This window comes from Rhinopithecus roxellana, chromosome 5 (assembly GCF_007565055.1).
Source record: "Rhinopithecus roxellana isolate Shanxi Qingling chromosome 5, ASM756505v1, whole genome shotgun sequence".
Lineage (NCBI taxonomy): Eukaryota > Metazoa > Chordata > Mammalia > Primates > Cercopithecidae > Rhinopithecus > Rhinopithecus roxellana.
Window position 1 is genome coordinate 170,440,697 of NC_044553.1, and position 18,735 is coordinate 170,459,431.

Consider the following 18,735-nt stretch of genomic DNA (forward strand, 5'->3'; position numbering starts at 1 on the left):
TTTAAAAATCCTACACAGGGACTGAAATCATCTAGTCCTGTGTGTGCCTTTCACAGATAAGACAACTGAGGGCCATGTGAAGTAAGAAACTGGTCCAAAGTTGCAAAGCAATTTAGAAACCATACTGGCAATAGAACCAGGACTTCTGAAGCCAAATCCAGTACTCTAAGTTCCTTCCCTCCCTGAGGCTCTATCATTTTCCCCTTTAACCCCTTATTGGCAGGTTAGGGTCTTAGAAGCCTGAATATTTCTATTCATTTTTTCCTTCTCGTTTAACAAACGTATATAGATCACCTGTTGTGAGCTAGGCATTGTTCTAGAAGCTAAGGATAAAGTGGGGAGACAGACACACTGATTCTGGCTCTTAGGATGGGATGGAAAGAGTTCCTATCATTCTTATTTGTAATATTTGCCAATTACCATGATGTAAATCCTCCTACCATGGTCAGTTTCAGTTTACCAACATAACATCACTGAATGGGAAGATTGCACACAATCAGCTCTTGTATGCAGACTCCAGCACACATTGGTCCCTTCCTTTGTGAAACTTAAACTCCATTGGGAGAGGATACAGTGTCCAAGCAGGCAAACAGCTCTCATAACCACCTGTAATTATTTTTAATTGTAAAACACATAAAGAAGATGCTGTGAGGGAGGAGAAGAACAGATTCTCCATAGCAATGGATTCTCCTTTCTCAGAGGCCATGGCATTAAAACTGGAGGTTGAAAAGGAGTCAGGTGAGCAAAGTTCTTGGGGAAGAATGTCCCAGACAAAGGGGACTGCAAGTGCAAAGACCTCAATGTGGGAAAGAGCTTGGTATATCTGAGGAACAGAGAGGAAGATGATGAGGCTGGAAGGTAGTAAGTGAGAAGGCAAATCCGCAGGGCCTGCTGGGCCCTGGGAAGGGTCTAGAATCTATTCTAAATGCAATGGAGGGACTCTCGGGGGCTAAGCAGAGCCAGGATCTAGTCGACACTGTTGAAAAGATCACTGTGGCTGCTGTGAAGAGCATAGCTTGAAACTGGGCAAAATTGGAATGAGGGACCAGTTGGAACACTCCAGTGCAAGCCCAGATACGAAATGAAGAGGGTGGCTTAGTCCAAGTATGGCAAAAGAGACAGAGAGGAATGGGCACATTGGAGAGAAACTGAGGGCTAGAACCTGCAGGATTTGCTGATGGGAAGTGAAGGAAAATCATAAGGAATGATTTCCAAGCTTCTGGCTTGAGCCGTCTGGTGGGTGGTAATGCCATTTCCTGCAATGGGAAGAAAAACCATTTTGGAAGTGAAAACCTGGGTTCCTTTTCCAGCATATGAAATGTGAGATGCTATGAGACATCCAAGTGAAATGTCCTATAAGCAGCCAGGAAATTGATTGTGGAGCTCAAAGGGCAGGCCTGGGCTCAGTAGGGTCAAATATGGGGTCCTCAGGAACTCGGGCCACGTTGAGGCCAAGGTCCCACAAGCTCGCTCAGAAAGAGCAAGACTCCGTCTCAAAAAAATAAAAAAAAAAAAAGAAAAGAAAAAGATGAGGTCCATTTTGATCACTTTTCCTACACAGAGAAAATGATAAATGATGTAAGACAGAAAAAATACACTAGTTTTCATAAAACCGTGACCCTTGTTCTTTTTTTTTTTCTTTTTTTTTTGGTTTTTTCTTTTATGGAGACAGAGTCTCTCTCTGTCGCCCAGGCTGGAGTGCAGTGGCATGATCTCAGCTCACTGCAAGCTCCACCTACTGGGTTCAAGCAATTCTCCCACCTCAGCCTCCCGAGTAGCTGGGATTACAGGCGCCCACCACCATGCCTGGATAATTTTTTGTATTTTAGTAGAGACGGGGTTTCACCGTGTTGCCCAGGCTAGTCTCGAACTCCTGAGCTCAGGCAATCTGCCTGCCCCGGCCTCCCAAAGTGCTAGGATTACAGGCATGAGCCACCGTGCCCCGCCATGACCCTTGTTCTTGAAGGAGATGACCCATGTACTCTCTGAAGGCATGAGATGGCTGTCTAGGGCTTGGAGGAAAAACAGTGTTAATTACAGTCCACCTCAATGTGCTGTTTGCTGCTTTAAAGCTTTAGTCCTGTTTTCCTTGAGCTTGACATCTGCTTAACTCCTGGTTTCTCAGAAAAAGATACAAAGGGCAGCCAAGGCTTTCACCAACCAGCCCTTGCTCGTTCTCTGTCTCCCTGTCTCCGGATGCTTCTGTGAAGGTCTCTGTTTCAGCCCGCATGCCACCTGCCCTATCGGCATTTGGTCTCCTCCGCAACCCCAGCGAAGGGACCCTCACTCCTCCACAGGCTGCCCAGCCCCTGGTTGATTGGTTGTTTCTGATTTGGAGAATTCTTCCTCATATACAGCTGCAAATGCTTCCGATGGCTGAGGGGAGGCTGTTGTGGTAAGTCACTCGTTAACAAGCATTAGTTTATCTACCATAGAACAGGACATTGAGGGGATGGGACAGATAACAGGTAAGGCTTTTGATGAGATGACAAGACTAAAGTTGGAGGGAGGGAGGGAGGCCAGGGCCAGGGTACTCCAAGGTTGCAGGCACCCAGTGTGTGTGATGAGGACGTGCCAGGATCTGGCTGAGAGGGGAGGTGGAATTGACAGAGGACGGTGGGTGAATGGCAGGCTGCCCTGCATAGAGGGATGCTTAGGCCCTTCTTGGATGAATATCTGCTTAGGCCCTTCTTGGATGAATATCAAGTTCATCTGATAAGCTCAGCCCTGGCGCCAGGCAGCACCTGCTTCACTCTTTCTGAGCATCCACATGAAGGCCCGCTGAATCTTCAAGACTCTCAGCTGAAGCGGACCCTGGAAATCACCTAGTGCTGGCTCCCAGCCCCTCATGACACACGTAAGCTCTCTGCTTCCTGGTGTGTTCTTTTTCACATGCTTAACATTCGGGAGGACATGCGAGCACATCCCTATCTAGGGTTCCTCCTCCCGGGGAAGGTGGACACCGTGACTGCAGCTCCATGACACAGGCCTTGCCTCAAATCACTGGCGCGCTCGGAGCCGCTCCCTGCCAGAAGCAGCAGTGGGTGTGGACTGGGGATGTGCTGTTTCCCAAATGAGATAATCTCCCCCAGAGATTCCGCTGAGAAATGAGTGGTGTGCTCATACCATGGGGACAGATGACGCTTTTCCACAGAAGCCCCCTCTGCTGCTGAAATCCGTCTCTTTTCCCTTCTGTGGCCAGTCTCTATCCAGCCTTCAAATGGACAGCACCCTCCATCTCTTGAACCCCTCCTCTTTCTCTAGACTCCATCAGGAGAAATAATCTCTTGCTCCCGTTATTCCTCCCCGTCTTCTCCAGTGAGCTGCGTTCTGACCTGCACAGAGGCTGGGGAAGCCAAGAGACACGTCCAGAGACGAGGAAGGCCGGTGGCTGGCGCTGATATTGTGGTTGGAGGAATAAGGAGCAGAAGAGACCCCATAGAGCTTCCTTCAGAGCAAAAGGCAGGGGGATAAGGCCCAGTTAGCAGAGAGACAAGCAGTCCACCCAGGGGCAGTCGTTTGGTAGAGAAGTAAGATGTTGACAAGTTGATCAGAGAAGCCAGAAAACAGGGGTGTCTTTTGCAAGAATAAAGAGGAGGGATGCATCCCTCTCCTGGAAAGACCCAAGCTTGGTCAAGTTTTCTCTAGAGCACAGGAGGGTATCGGGATGGTAAGAACTGGCTTGGCATCACCAGGCTAGCCCCAGTGGCAGCCTGCAACTGTAGCAGCAGGGCAGGCCCAGCTGGGTGCTAAGCCGTGGGGAGAAGGGTTACAGCTTACTTTCTTGAGGGGCTTGAGGCTGAGGGACACTTGTTTGGACCCCAGTGCTGGAGGGGAAGGAGGGAATGTCCTCAGTCCCAGAAGCCAATCTGATAGACTTGCGGAGGCACTGGCCGTCTGCCTGCCCATGGGAGTGCCCCCAGTGCCAGTCTGCCTGCTCCTCCCCTCTGAGGGGAGATGGATTTGGAAATAAGTCCAGAGGAGGAGGAACACACAGACTCAGAACATCAGTACTGGAAATGTTTTTAGACCACCTGGCCCTGCTTCCTCATTTTCTAGAAGAGGAGACAGAGGTCCAGGGAGGGAAAGTATTCGTTTCAGGTCACATAGCCAGTCGAGAAACCGGGTCTTCTGATGTCCAGCCTAGTTCTCACCACAGTGGTCTCAGCACTCAGGAGGGGTTGTTATACTCCCATGTCCCCTTTGCTGAGTCCTGGAACCAGCGGTCCTAAAGTCAGAAGTCCATCCTGTGGCCTTTGACCTTAGCATTCTGCCTTCCAGCCCCCCATCCCCCCAGTGACCGTTCCTAGAAGACCTCAGGGAGACAGAAGCCTCTGTTGTTCCGAGGCCACAGTCATGCCTCAAGGAGCTGGTGCTCCCTGCCTGGCATCCGCCAGTTTTGAATTAAGAGGTGGTCTGATGGCAGCCATGGTGCCCTCTTGCCCACTTGCCCTAAGTCTCCTCATCGAGGTTTCAGCAGCACAGTCCAGCTCTGGGGCTAGGCTGGGCTTTCCGTGGAAAAGTGACCACATTGCCTGGACCCCCACCAAGGCCTCTGTCTTTCTGACATCTGGGTGTGTCCAGAAGCCCTGGCCAGGGCAGGAGGGCCCTGCAGCCAAATCTCCATGGTGCAGGCAAAGGGAGAGAGAGAGCCGGGGCCTGGACAATGCCAAACGTTTGATGGTGATTTTCTTTCGTTCTTTTCTTGGCCTGGGAATGCAAAATATTATCATTTTTGCCTGGAGATTTCCCTTCCTAAATGCGCTTGGCTCCGGCCAACATTAAGATGAGTTTGCATTCCTCCACACTGCCTGGTTTCCAATTCTAAATTATTTGCTGAGACTCAAGACAGATGCTCGAGTGCCGACAACTGGAAGTCAGCTGCGCGTCTGCCCAAGGGAACCTCACTGACATGTGCCGGGGTGGGTCTTCGATGTCACAGAGCAGGAGCCTCTCATTTCACTGATGGGGAAGCTGAGGCCCAGAGAGGCCTCGGGGCTCTCAGTGGACATCCAGCAGAGTTAATGACAAAGCTGAGATTAGAACCCAGATCACCCCACCCCAGTCCAAACTTCTCTTGCCTTCACTTCAGGCTCTGTTGACTTACAAACATGTCTGTTGTCTGCCCAGCGGGGCTGTAAGCTCTGAACACTGTAAGTCACGTCTTAGCCAGCTTGGTGTCCTCACTTCCTACCATGGAAACTGGAGCTCCATAGACCCCAAACAGAGGTTTATTGAACTGAAGGGCTGTAGAGCAGATTAACACGGAAGGAGTGGTGGTGAACCTAGATAAGTATGAAGAGAGTCTGGTGACCTTGGACACATTACTGCCCCGCACTGGGCCTTAGTCTTCTCATTTATAGCAACAAGCTTTTTAAACTCGATAGAGCAGTTCTCAAACTGTGTTCCAGGAGACCCTAAGGTTTCAATGAAGTGTTTTAGGTCTGCTACTGAGGGTGGGAAATTCCTCCCTACCCCCGGTCCTAACTCCAACATCCACTTCTTGTGTCTACTTTTCATGTATATATTTTGTTCAAAAAATGTGGAATTCACTGTAGGAAAACAAAGTTTGGAGGCTAAACAGATTATTTGATCTGGAAAATTTCTGCTTGTTCTTAAAGATAAAATCCTGGCTGGGTGCCGGTGGCTGACGCCTATAATCCCACCACTTTGGGAGGCCGAGGCAGATAGACCACTTGAGGTCAGGAGTTCAAGACCAGCCTGGCTAATATGGTGAAACCCCCTCTCTGCTAAAAATACAAAAAGTAGCCAGGTGTGGTAGCACATGCCTGTAGTCCCAGCTACTTGGGAGACTGAGGCAGGAGAATTGCTTGAACCTGGGAGGTAGAGGTTGCAGTGAGCCGAGATCACACCATTGTACTCCAGCCTGGGCGGCAGAACGAGACTCTATCTCAAAAATAATAATAATAATAATAAGTTACCCCTCCCTCATAACATATTTGCTACACACCGGTTTTGACCTAATGATAACTTGTCTAGTGGGGAGTTTGTGTCATGCCCCCTAGCAACTGGAAAGAGAGAAAATGAAGTGAAGGAGGCTTCATGCTCTGGAGGCTCCGTTCTGCACAGAGCTGCTCCAGAGCACAGAATCTGCGTCGGGTGCCTGGCTGGCCATGGGTCTGCGTCTGCCATTCCTTGAGTGATCCAGGACAACCCAGCCATCAGGCTGGTGCATGGCTGAGGCAGGAAAAGGCCATGATTTGCTTTTTAGACCATACTTCTCTCTGACAGGGTAGACCCAGGCCCAGCCCTGCCTAATGTTGGGCCTTTCTGATGAGATCTTGAGTAGGAAATGATTGGGGTACTATCCCAGAAACCACGAGTCCCCAAATATCCCCAGCTCCTCTTCTCCTTGTCTTTGTCCAATCACTGTGACATTGTTCCTCCTCCCTGATGGTCCATCACTTAAGAGCTAAGCTGCATCAATTATCAATTGCTATAATAATGTCCTGTAACAAATAATCCCCCCAGATCTCAGTGGCACACAATAATAATTGTTTAGTTCACATATCTGGGGTCAGCTGAGGGTAGGGGAGTGAACCGGTCCAAGCTAAGCTCAACTGAGTGGCTCTGCTGGGCTCACTGGGCTTGCTCGTGAGTTTGGGGGTGCTGACCTCAGCTAGGTTGGGCTGGAGCAACAACTCAGCTGGGGCAGCTCTGCTCTGAATACTTCTCACTCTTTTCCTGGGGTCAGTGGACTAGACGTCTCACGTTGCTGCCAGAAGTGCAAGGAAGCAGAAATAGATAAGGCATCCTAAGGCCAAGGCTGGGGATGGGCACACATTACTTCTGCTCAGACGGCCTAGCCCAAAGTCAAGTGGTTAGGGGAAATATACTCTGCTCTTTTAGAGGCAGGAATTGCAAAGTCCCGAGGCAAAGGGTGTGCATACAGAGAAGTGAAGAACTGAGACCAATGACGCAAGCTGGAGCAGGACCACTTGTTTTTGTATCCCAGCTCTGCCACCCACTAGATGTGTGACTTGGGACAAGTTATGGGATCGCTGTGCCTCCAGTTCCTCTCTTCTGCCACAGAGGGGCTTTCTCTGGCTGTCAGCTCCCATCTGCTGTTTCATCCAGACTTTTAAGCCCTTGGGACTCTGGCTGTGTCCTTCTGGTATACCTGGTCTCCTGTGCTCTGCCTGTTGTGATGAGGGAGCCCCCAATCAGTTCTGCAGCGAGCAGAGGGCATGGGTCCAGGATGGGTGGGTCTTGAAGAAAGAGTGTGTGGGAGGGGGATAAGCCTGGGTGAAACCACTCCAGGGTTGTTGTTGTTGTTGATAATTTGTTGTTGTTAGAGCTGAATTTTCTACTTTAACTCAACACATTTTTCTGAGCACCAGGCCTTATGGTGGCATAAAGGGATAAATAGAACCTAGTTCTCCTCCTCACATTGCTCAGTCCTAGATGGGGAGAAGATTGTGTGGAATCAGCTCTGCTCAGTGTACACGTCTAATCCTATTACTTAAATATTCACTCCACACCCTCCGTGTGGCAATGCAGGCAGAGTTGCTGCCCATGGGACGCTCACAGTCCACTGTGAGTTCCTTGTTGGCCATGCACCTGCCCATGGGGGCGGAACCGCACACTCCCCACCTGCCTGGGGGCTTCCCAGGGTGAGGGCAGAGTTACTAGGTCTCCCGTGAGTGCAGCAGGTCCCCAAGGGCAGGATCCCTGCTTCTCCTCAGAGTCAGAGGACTCCCCAAGCTCTTCTCTAATGGAGACCTTCTTCCCTCAGCTAGCTAGAAGCTTCTCTGATGTGGGGACCACATCCCCTCATCCCTCCCTTGCTCTGTCTCACTAGTGCCTATTACAGGAGGCTAGACTAGGGTCCTTGGGCCTCCAGCAATGCTCCCAAACCTAGCATTGCCTTTCTAGATGCCTCTTTGAAATGATGGCCTTGGGCAGAAGGGAAGGCTGGCTGACAGCAGAGCAAGAACCCCCACATGTTCCCTACTCGCTGGGGCAAAAGGGGCAGTAATGCAGAGGATGTGGAACAGTCAGCCATCTGAAGCTCATTACTTCCTCACTTTCGAATCGGTTGTTTTTTTCCCCCAAAGCAGCAAGAAGTTCACTTTGCCACATCTTTTTGCTTAGGCCAGCTTATGGTCTTTTATCCCTCCTCCTCTCCCTGTCTGTGATTTGCTTTTAGATGTGAAGATTCTTGGGGTCCAAGTAAAACTGGAAGAGGAAGATGAGACCAGAGATTCTTAGTGATAAACCCTGCTTCCCTCGCCCCATCCCAGCACCCTCCCTCCAAGGAAAATGAAAGCTCTTGCTTACACAGGTGCATCTGCAATATGGAGAGGAGCCCAAAGAACCAGCAGAGGCCTGGGGCAGGGCTGTGGGGAGGCTGCTGGGAGGTGTTCACGCTTAGGTTCCACAGAGCGGCTTCCTCTGGCCGTCAGCTCCAGACTGGTGCTTCATCCAGACTTTCAAGGCCCTTGGGACTCTGGCCCCATCCTTCTGGTATACCAGGTCTGCTATACTCCACTTGTTGTGATCCGGAAGTCACCAGTCAGTTCTGTATTGAGCAGGATCTTAGAGCATGTGGCTGGGATGGATGAGTCTGAAGAAGAAGAGGTGTGTAGGAGGGGACAAGCCTGGCTGAGGCCACTCCAGGGAGGACTCAAGAAACTGAGGACAGTGGGTGACTCAAAGGGAAGAGGAAGACCTGATGGCGATGGGCTGGATGGCACAGGACCCATGAGGCCTCAAAGTCATCCCGGCCACTTCCTAGCTGTATGACCTTGGCCAGTTGCTGACTTTCTTTGTGCCTCAATTTCCTCATCTTTAAAATGACAATGATAACATACTTACTCCAAAAGGTTGTTATAAGCATGAAATACATTCAGAATAGAGCTTGGTACATAGTAAGAGCTTTGTGCATGTGCACAATTATTTTTATTATTGTTATCTAAGTGGTAGGGAACTATCAGTACCTGCCTAATCAGGTAGTACCGATAGGTAGAGTATCAGTACTACCCATCAGTACCTATTATCAGTACCTAAATCAGGGAGCTAGGAAGTAAACTAAGGCAGGAGGAGCCAACAGGTACTGATTCTGAAAACAGATTCTCAGAAGGTGAGAAATCCAGTAGGCAAGTCTATCTGCATCTTTTGGGCACTGGCCAAACATAAAAGCCATTCATGGATGTGGCCTTGAATAGCATATAACCTAAGAGAGCAAGGCAGGTGGGAAGGCAGCTGTTATGCAGGGCAGGGAGTAACAGAGCTATGAGCAGCCCATGCTGAGGGCCCCAGAGGAAGGATCACTTTGTAGCAGAGGTGTCATCAGAGGTGGGCCTTGAAAGTGTAGGACAAAGGGAAGAAAGGCCTTCCAGGCAAGGTGAACAGCATGGGCAAAAGCACTGAGGCCAGCTCAGGAAACAGGGCATCCTGATCCAGTTCAATTCAACCAAGAAGTATTGAATATCTTCCCTGCACCAGGCAGTGCCAGAGGTTTGCTACTCCCTTTAGTCTTGCCAACCACTTTTCCGGATAGATATTTTTATTCCTATTTTATAGATGAGTAAACTGAGAACCAGAAAGGGAGAGTAACTCCCCAGGGTCACCCACTTATGAATGAGTGCTAGAGCCAGGCTTCTAACCAAGTTCTCCCAGAACTGAAAGCCCATCCTCTCTTCATGTCTGGCCTGACTCTCAAGGAGCCTGGCAGGATGGCAGAGGGAGCGGGGCAATTCCTGACACCTCCACCCAAGTAGGCTGTTCTCTTCCTTTCCCTGGCTCCACGTTTGCACCAGGAACACCTTTGGGCCACTTCACCTATTCCTCCACATGGCCCTTCAAGGCCAGAATCACACCTCCAGAAGCTTCCTGAGCACCCAGCCCACATGGTCCTTCTCTCTAACAACCATGACATCTGCTTGCAGGGCACACTTGCACTCCACGTGCTTCCTGTGAGCCACTCTCTCAAGCTGGTAGGGCCCATCTCTCTTCTTGTTTTGCTCTCCACTCATCCCCTGTGCTAAGTGCTAGACCCAACAATGAATAGTGAACAGACCCTATCCTGCCCTCATGGAGCCTGAGTCCTGATGCGGGAGACAGGAGTAATCAGATAGTCACATCCATGGAGTGGAATTACTAAATGTGATAAGAAAAGGAGAGGTCACCAGTCACCCATTAGTAAGGCACAGGGGTGATGAGATCTTAGCAAGATCTGATGTAATCAATGTATCAGAGAAGCTTCCCAGGGGAGGCCAGGGGAGGACATGCAGTTATGGTGGGGTTTGAAGGTGATGGGAAGCTCATCAGAGAGGCTCAGGCAGAGGAAATGGCACAGGCAGAGGCCCTGAGGCAGAGGAAGCAAGGTGCATCTGAGGAAGCAGAAAAGGGACCCAGAGGAAAACTCCCACAAGACAAGCCTGGGGAGAGGCTGAGGGCCATGGGGCCACATGGAACATTTTGGACTTTCTCCCAAGATCCCTGGGAAGCTACTGGGGAGGAGGAGGAGAGGCAGGGAAATGGAACAGCACAGCAGACACTCCTTAAGCTGGAGCGAACTCTCCCCGCTGAGCTGTTGAATGGCCTTAGCCGTATGCTGGCCAGCAGCCCTCAGCACCTGGGACCGGGACTGCCCCACCTGGCCTCCACCTTAACCTGCAGGGAGTGGAGTGGCTTTGAGAACTGTGAGCCCCAAGTGATGCTCTGGCTTGATGTTATTTTTATCCCTTCTTGAGACGGGACTGATGCTTTTTTTGAAAGACAGACAAGATTCTGAGAAAGGGAGCAACAGCTGACGTAACTTTGACCATGGCCCACAGGACAGCAGCCCAGGAATTGTGGGTTTTTTCCCCCTCTGTCATCAATGTCAAGGGCAGAACAGTGGCAAGTTGCCCAACCAGGCTCCCAACGTCTCTGGAATCGGCCTGTTCGTTCCCATCAAAACAACTTTATTTTATCTTGTTGGTATTTGGCAGTCATCAATCTCTGAGAAAAGTACTTTCCCCAAACATGAAACCCATCTACCATAAAAGGAGGAGGCCAGAGATCTTGTCAGGAGCCGAGGTCAGAGAGATGGACTTGACTGACATCATTTTTAGGAAATCCACTCTCTGGTTGGTTCGGTTTGGTCAGAAGCAAATGCCAACTTGTCTCTGGGGAAGAAACCAGCACTTTGTAATTTAATGCCTCTTCCTTGGGGCCAGATTTCACTAATCCTGTCCCCAATGAGGTTGGGGCTCTGTCTAGGACTAGTCCCACCTTCCCCTGGATCCCCACCACCCCCTCACTGGGCACCTCACTTTGGCTGCAGGATGGAATACGGGTGGCTGGCTTTCCCTCCCATTGCGTCTCCCAACTGGAACCCAAAGGCAGAGGCGGTGGGACCTAGGACAAGAAGCAGAGACCCTCTTCTCTGAAAGGAATCTTCCCTTCTCTCCAGTGAGTGCTTCTTATGAAAGGCTGATTTAGGGAGGGAAGAGAACACATCACCCCGGCACCCCAAGATATGTGGTCATTTTTCCAGCTAATCTGTCCCCAGTTGAGTGATTTGGGGAAAACTATTTAATATCCCAGAGGTGTGATCATATCTGTCTCACAGGGTTGGTGTGAGATTTCATTGATTAATGTAAAACTCATGGTTAGATGCCTAGAATCATGCCTGGAGTATATCAGTGCTCATCATTCGTTCCTTTCTCCTTTTCCTCACTGAGGGGAGAGATTGTCCCAGACAAACGAGGGCCCTGGTCTCTAACTGTCCAGTCAACCAATATCTATGAGCTGGACCTTCATTCAAGGCACTGAGGATACAGCAGTGAGGACACAGCAGAGTCCCATGGCACTTAGAGACTATAGGAATATTCTAAATATCAGCCACGTGGCAATAAACAAATAAATGTCATGTGTTTGTGATAAGTGCTATGAGGAAAAATGGGGCACAGGAAGGAATCCCCGGGGTGTTGTGGTGGTCTGGTGATGGACAAGATGGCATTGAAACAGAGATTCTAAGACTGGAGGGAGCCTTGCAGGTATGGGAGGAAGACCATTCCAGGAAGAGGGAACAGCCATGGCAAAGACGCTGAGCAGAGAACGAGTCTGACGTTGGAAGGACAGCAAGAGGGTCAGTGTGACTGGAGCAGAGGAGGAGGAGAGGGTAGAAATTAGTGGGGCAGAGTGAATGGGGTGAGATCATGGAGGGCCTTGCAATGAGGAGTTTGGCCTAGGCTTTGATGGGGTGGAAAACTCGTTGATAGAGGGGGTGGAGCTGAGAGGTGATGGGATCTCACAGGTCTTGGAAGGGTCCCTCTGGCCATGGTTGCACAAGAAGCACTGATAGAGGGCATGGGTGGACAAGGCCCCAAAGACACAATCTGTGGCTTCAGCTTCACTGGCCCTCACCCCTCTGTAGGCCTGGAAGTGGTAGGTGGTCTGGATTTCCTGACAGCTAGAACACACTTTCCTCTTCCTGCTGGGTCAGATGCAGGAAGGGGAAGTCCTAGTCTCTAGTGGGCACCAGGAAGCCAGGCAAAGGGCCGTCCACAATCAGGGTGTATGTGGTCTGTGCATAGGTGTGTCTGTGTGTGCACATGCATGCATACATGTATACCTGAGTGTGTGTGTGCATGTGTGCATATGTGTGTGTTCATTCCTGAGACAGATTTGGAGAGAGGGTAAGTTTCTCTCTGCCACTGCAACACTACTTTTGTAACCCCCCTGTGCCCACCAGGCTCCCAGCTCTGCACAGGTGACACTGGTGTCTCTCTCTCTTTCCTCTGTGATATGCCTTCACTGGCCAGGGACGTGTGTTCTTCAGGATCCTGTGTTTACCTGAACAGAGTCCTCTTCTCCAAGGCCGCCTGCTGCTAACCAGGCTGATAAGTTTATTTATGCCATGGGCTCTGTAAACAAAGCACTAACGGGTCCACATACTCTTCTTCCCCAACCCCTACTCCAGGGCCATGACACTAAATCCATGTGGCAGATTAGGAATCATGAAGACAGAGTTGACAGCTACATAGTCACTTGCCGCCACTGTCTTCCCCTGAACCCGTAGCAGGTACTGCTATCAGTTACACTCCTCTTGCCTGCTGAGCCCAGGCTTGACCTCAGAATCTTTCCTAACTCAGTGCTCCAGAAGTGCCCACGATCAATTGGCATATGCTCAATAAGATAACACGTATCTAACATCCCTGCTTGAAGGTTCCTCAGTTTTACCTCTGGGGCCTTTAATTCTATGACTCTAATGATGGAACTTGTACGATAGGCCTTATTCAAATAAGTGCCCCAGGGCTTCACCCTTGAATACTGAGCAGGGGGTCAGTGCCCAGGGGGAAGGAGAGTGGGGCACTCGTGTGCGGGCCCAACCCTCAAATTCAGAGGCCCTAACCAACGGGCTTGGGTCCTTGGGCAGGTCAGTTAATGTCTCTGACCCTCTGTTTTCCCTTTGCTGCCCACCTGACAGGGTTGTCACAGAGATCGAATGATAACATACATGTGAATGGTCTTTGCAACTTAATAAGTACCCTACATGTGAAAGGGGCCACAATGATAAAAGTCTGTTCTGCTAATTCATTTTCACTTATCTAAAAGTTTTGACTCGTGGCAAGATCCCACCCCTCAAATTTAATGGGTCCCAAGTTTGGATGGGTATCAAGGCCAGATGTGCCCTGAAAATGCTTTGTGGTGGGGAGGCGTCACAGAGTAGGTGTCTGAGGTCCTAGGTCTGATGCTACCACTGGCCTGCTGTGCACCCCTGGACAAACCTCTTAACCTCTCTGGTGCTGTACCAACTGCATCTGCCAAGTGAGGATGATGCGCACTCATTCTCCAAGGTCCTGTGACAGTAAATGATGGCAGATGTGAGGAGGCCCAGAAACCGAAAGTATTACACAGATGTGAGTTGTTATTTTGTTATTTCTTGTGATTTGCCCAAAGGGATAAAGCATTTGGCTTAACACAGGCTTCCCGCCAGGAGGAATTAGTGAATTAGTTAATTGACAGGTGACTTAAACAAACAGGGGCGACCCTTGGGGCAGGGCAAAAGGGTCATGGGGCTTTCTCTGTGCTCACTTCAGTTGCCCCGGCCAAAAAGTAGCCCCTGCCAAAGCCAGATGGAGCTTCACCAACTGGTTCAGAGGGAAGTGGGGAGCCCAGTGCCGGAGCCCATGGCCACTGGGACCTCAGGCTTGCAGGGGAAGGGGGATGTCAGTTCCCTGACTCTTCAGCAGATAGGAGAGGGGGTAATGAGGGGAGGAGGAGGGAAGAGAAGGGAGAACAGGAGAGAGGAAGAAAATGAAAGGGATAAAAAAGAAGAAACTAACAAAAGCCGGAAGCAGCAGGTGGGAGGAAGGAGTGATGGAGAAGGAGGGCAACTGTCTCTCTCTGGTAGAATCGGGAATTCCCTGGGGGAAGGACAGGTCTTCCATTCAGACTGGGTCTCTTTGAGAACAGGTTTTATGCCTCCCCTATCCATGTACAGGGTCTGTATTAGGCCTTTCTTTGTGGGGCTATACAGGAATACCTGAGACTGAGTAATTTATAAAGAAAACAGTAGCCCGGCTAACACGGTGAAACCCTGTCTCTACTAAAAAATATATATAAAGATCAGCCAGGCACGATGGCGTGTCCCTGTAGTCCCAGCTCCTTGGGAGGCTGAGGCACAAGAATCGCTTGAACCCAGGAGGAGGAAGTTGCAATGAGCCAAGACCGAGCCACTGTGCTCCAGCCTGGACCACAGAGTGAGACTCTGTCTCAGGGAGGGCAGGGAGGGAAAGAAAGAAAGTAAAGAGGTTTATTTTGGCTCACTGTTCTGCAGACTGTACAGGAATCATGGTGCCAGCATCTGCTTCTAATGAGGGCCTCAGGGAGCTTCCAATCATGGTGGAAGGCAGAGGGGAGCCAGCGTGTCACATGCAAGAGTGGGAGCAAGAAAGAGAGTGGGGAGGCCCCACACTCTTAAACACCGAGGTCTGTGAGAACTCAGAGTGAGAACTCACTCATCACCAAGGGGATGGCACCAAGCAATTCATGAGGGATCCGCCCCCATGACCCAAACACCTCCCACCACGCCCTACCTCCAACATTGGGAATCCTGTTTCAGCATGAGATTTGGAAGGGATGCACAATGAAACCGTATCAGGCTCCCCCAGGACAGGGGTGGAATCTCTCGCATCAGACTGTGGGCCCTTCCAGGCAGAGACTATGTCAGCCATCTCATACAGGGGCTCCCCAAGATGGGGAAACATGCTCATCCCACAGCCAAGACCCTCCAAGGTTCATGACCTGCCAGTGGGTCCTGACACAGCCCAAGGCCTACACCTCTGCCTGTCTGACTCCCCTGCTTCTCCTCTCTTCTCCTCTCCTCTCCCCCTGCCTCAGGGTTCACGGACACCTTCAACATGGACACCAGGAAGCCCCGGGTCATCCCTGGCTCCAGGACCGCCTTCTTTGGCTACACAGTGCAGCAGCATGATATCAGTGGCAAGAAGTGGTGAGTGAGGGCGGCCGCCCACACCCAGCCCTGTACCATTCCACACCTAGCCCCTCCATCCTGCCCCGTGGCTGCCCCACCGGCCCTCACATGGAGACTGACATTTCCAGTGACTTGACTCTGTCCCAGCAGGTCAGAGGCTGCACAGGCTCTGCTCCTGACTATGAAAGTTGGAGTGTTCAATTTCTCAAGCCCTCTGTCTTCTCATCTGTGAAAAGGGAATGAACGAGCCCTCCTTCTCTGGGTTATGTGACAGCACAGGTAGCAGCCACCTGGGGACCAATTGTTAGCCCCTGGTCCTGTCTACCTGGAGAACTGCTGGGGGTGTCTCCGAGAGGGTGGGTGTGAGTGTGCTCTCTAGCTGAAACCCAGGCAGCAATGGGGCAAAGGGGAGGGAGAGCCAGACCAAGTGGAGGGAGAGGGTGGGAAAGATCCCCGAGAGCCCTCCAGAGCAGGGGCAATCAGGAGGAAGAAAGGATTCACCTCCAATTTTAAAAATAACTTTATTTCAACATATTTTATCACCTAATTCACTCATTTCAAGTGTCCAAGTCAATGATTTTTTTTTAAGAAAATTTACCATGTTATGAGGCCATCACCACGAATCAGTTCTAGAATATTTTTATCACCCCAATAAGATCTCTCACCACATTTATGGTTAGTCATCCTCCTCCCCACTCGGTTTTTAGCTGGCAGAAGGCCATCCTTCCTGGGATGGAAAGGGCCAGGCCTCTGCATGGCCCTTTTAGAAGCCCTTGCATAGTCAAGAGATCACATGAACACTGGTGATCAATGTTCTATGCTGCCCTCTTCCCACTCTGGCCTGTCTACCCTCCCCAGCCTCTCTCCCTTCCTGTGCCTCCCCCACCCCCTTACCTGTGCTCAACGCTCCAGCCACATGGCACGATCGCAGCATTGCTGTTTCCCCAGATCTTCTTCAAACATGCTCTTCCCTTCTGTGACGCCCTCTCCTGACTTCTCTGCTCACCCCACCACCATCTGGCTAATTCTCTCATATTCTTTTTGCTTTTTGTAAAGAAATATCTTACTTATTATCTTTCTACTGAGGTATAACATACATACAATAAAGTGTAGGCATCTTGAGTGTATGGCTTAATGAACTTCCATGTGATATACTACTATGCAATCACCTCCCAGAGATGTACACCATTTCCAGCTTCCCAGAAGGTGGTGCCCACTCACCCCACCCAGTCAGTGCCCCTCCAGGGACCCCCTATGCTGACTCCTATCTCCACAGATTAGTTTTGAACTTCATAGAGGAGAAATCATGCAGTAGGTGCTCATTTGTATCTGACCTCTTTCACTCAACATTATGCCTGTGAGGTTTAACATGTTGTTAAATGAACCGTACTTCATGCTTCCATTGATAAGCAGTATTCCACTGTATTAATCCACCACAATGTATTTAAGTTTAGTGTTTACTTTACTGTATTTGGATTGTTTCCATTTTGGGCTATTTCAGATAATGCTGCTATTGGCATTCATGTACGTGTCTTTCGATGGGCATATGTGCTCACTTTTGTGGGGTTTTTACTCAGGGATAGAATTGCTGAGTTGAAGGGTAGTTATGTTTAACTTTTTAGTAGGACCTGCCAGGTATTTTTTTCAAAGTGGTTTACCAATTTAAACTCTCTCTAGTAAAATAAGAGCTTTCTGGTTGTGACATGTCCTCACTAACACATGACATTATCAGTCATTTTAATTTTAGTCATTCTAGTTGTGTGTAGTGGTATCTCACGGTGGGTTTAATTTGCATTTCGCTATTTACTAATGATGTTGAGGAACTTTTCATAAATTTAATGGCCATTTTTGTATCCCCTTTTGTGAAATGCTGTAGCAGGTCTTTTGCCCATTTTAAAGATTGTGCTGTGTGTCTTTTTCTTATTGATTAAAGGCCTTTAAAATATATATATATATATTTTGTATGCACATCCTTTGTGACACAGAAGCATTGCAAATATCTGTTCCTAGTCTGTGGCTTGCCTATTCATTCTCTTAATGGCATCTTTTGATAAACAAAAGTTCTTAACTTTAATAAAATCTAATTTATCAATATTTGTTATGGTTAGTGCTTTTAGTGTGTCCCGTTTAAGAAATCTTCACCTCTCCGCATATCATGAAGATATTCTTCTCTGTTTTCTTCTAGAAGTTTGATGTTTTTGCTTTGTTGTTTAGGTCAGTGATTCATCCCAAGTTAATGTTTGTGTAAGGTGTGAGATAAAGGTCAGAGGTTTTTGTTTTCTTTTTTTCATATGGATGACCAATTGATTTGGCACAATTTGTTAAAGACTAATTTCCCCATTGAATTCTAGTGTCATCTTTGTTGAAAATCGAGTGACCATAGATATATGGGCCTGTTTCTTGACTCTATTTTATTCCATTTGTCTATTTATCTAAATTTGAGCAAACAAAAAGCTGCTTTGGTTACTGCAGCTTTAAAATAAGTCTCGAAGTCAGGTAGTGTGAATTCTCTATATTTGGTTTTCTCTTCTTTTTTATTTCAACTTTTATTTTAGATTCAGGGGGTACATGTGCAGATTTGTTACAAGGGTATATTGCATTGTGCGGAGGTTTGGGGTACAAGTGATCCTATCACCCAGGTAGTGAGCTACTCAATAGGTAGTTTTTCAAGTCTTGTTCCCTCCCTCCCTCCCCACTCTAGTGGTCCTCAGTGTCTATTGTTCCCATCTTTATGTCCATGTGTACCCAGTGTTTAGCTCCCACTTATAATAGTGACAACACACCATATTAGGTTTTATGTTTCTGTGTTAATTTGCTTAGAATAATCGCATCCATGTTGCTGCAAAGGGCATGATTTCATTCTTTTTCATGGTTGTGTAGTATTCCATGGTGTATATGCACCAGTTTCTTTATCCAGTCCACCATTAATGGGCACCTAGGTTGATTCCATGTCTTTGCTGTTGTGAATGGTGCTATGATAAACATACAAGTGCATGTGCTTTTGGTAAATGATTTATCTTCTTTTGGGTAATATACCCAGTAATTGGGATTGCTGGGTCAAATAGTAATTCTAGTTTTAGTTCTCTGAGAAATCTCCAAACTCTGAACTAATTAACATTCCCTCCAATGGTGTATAAGCACGTCCTTTTCTCTACAGCCTTGCCAACAACTGTTACTTTGGGGCATTTTAATAATAGCCATTCTGACTGGTGTGAGATGATAGCTCACTGTGGCTTTCATTTGCATTTCTCTGATGGTTAGTGATGTGGAGCATTTTTCCATGT

The 18,735-nt window shown here is 48.9% G+C and overlaps 1 protein-coding gene across 1 annotated transcript in view; it reads left to right on the top strand.

The window, feature by feature from the left end:
• The window catches only part of ITGA11 (integrin subunit alpha 11), a 133,775-nt gene that overhangs the window by 14,020 nt on the left and 101,020 nt on the right, over positions 1-18,735 (top strand). Inside the window, exon 2 of the mRNA XM_010363633.2 lies at positions 15,358-15,469. Coding sequence (XP_010361935.2) covers positions 15,358-15,469 — 112 coding nt within the window. The remainder of the gene's footprint in view (positions 1-15,357; positions 15,470-18,735) is intronic.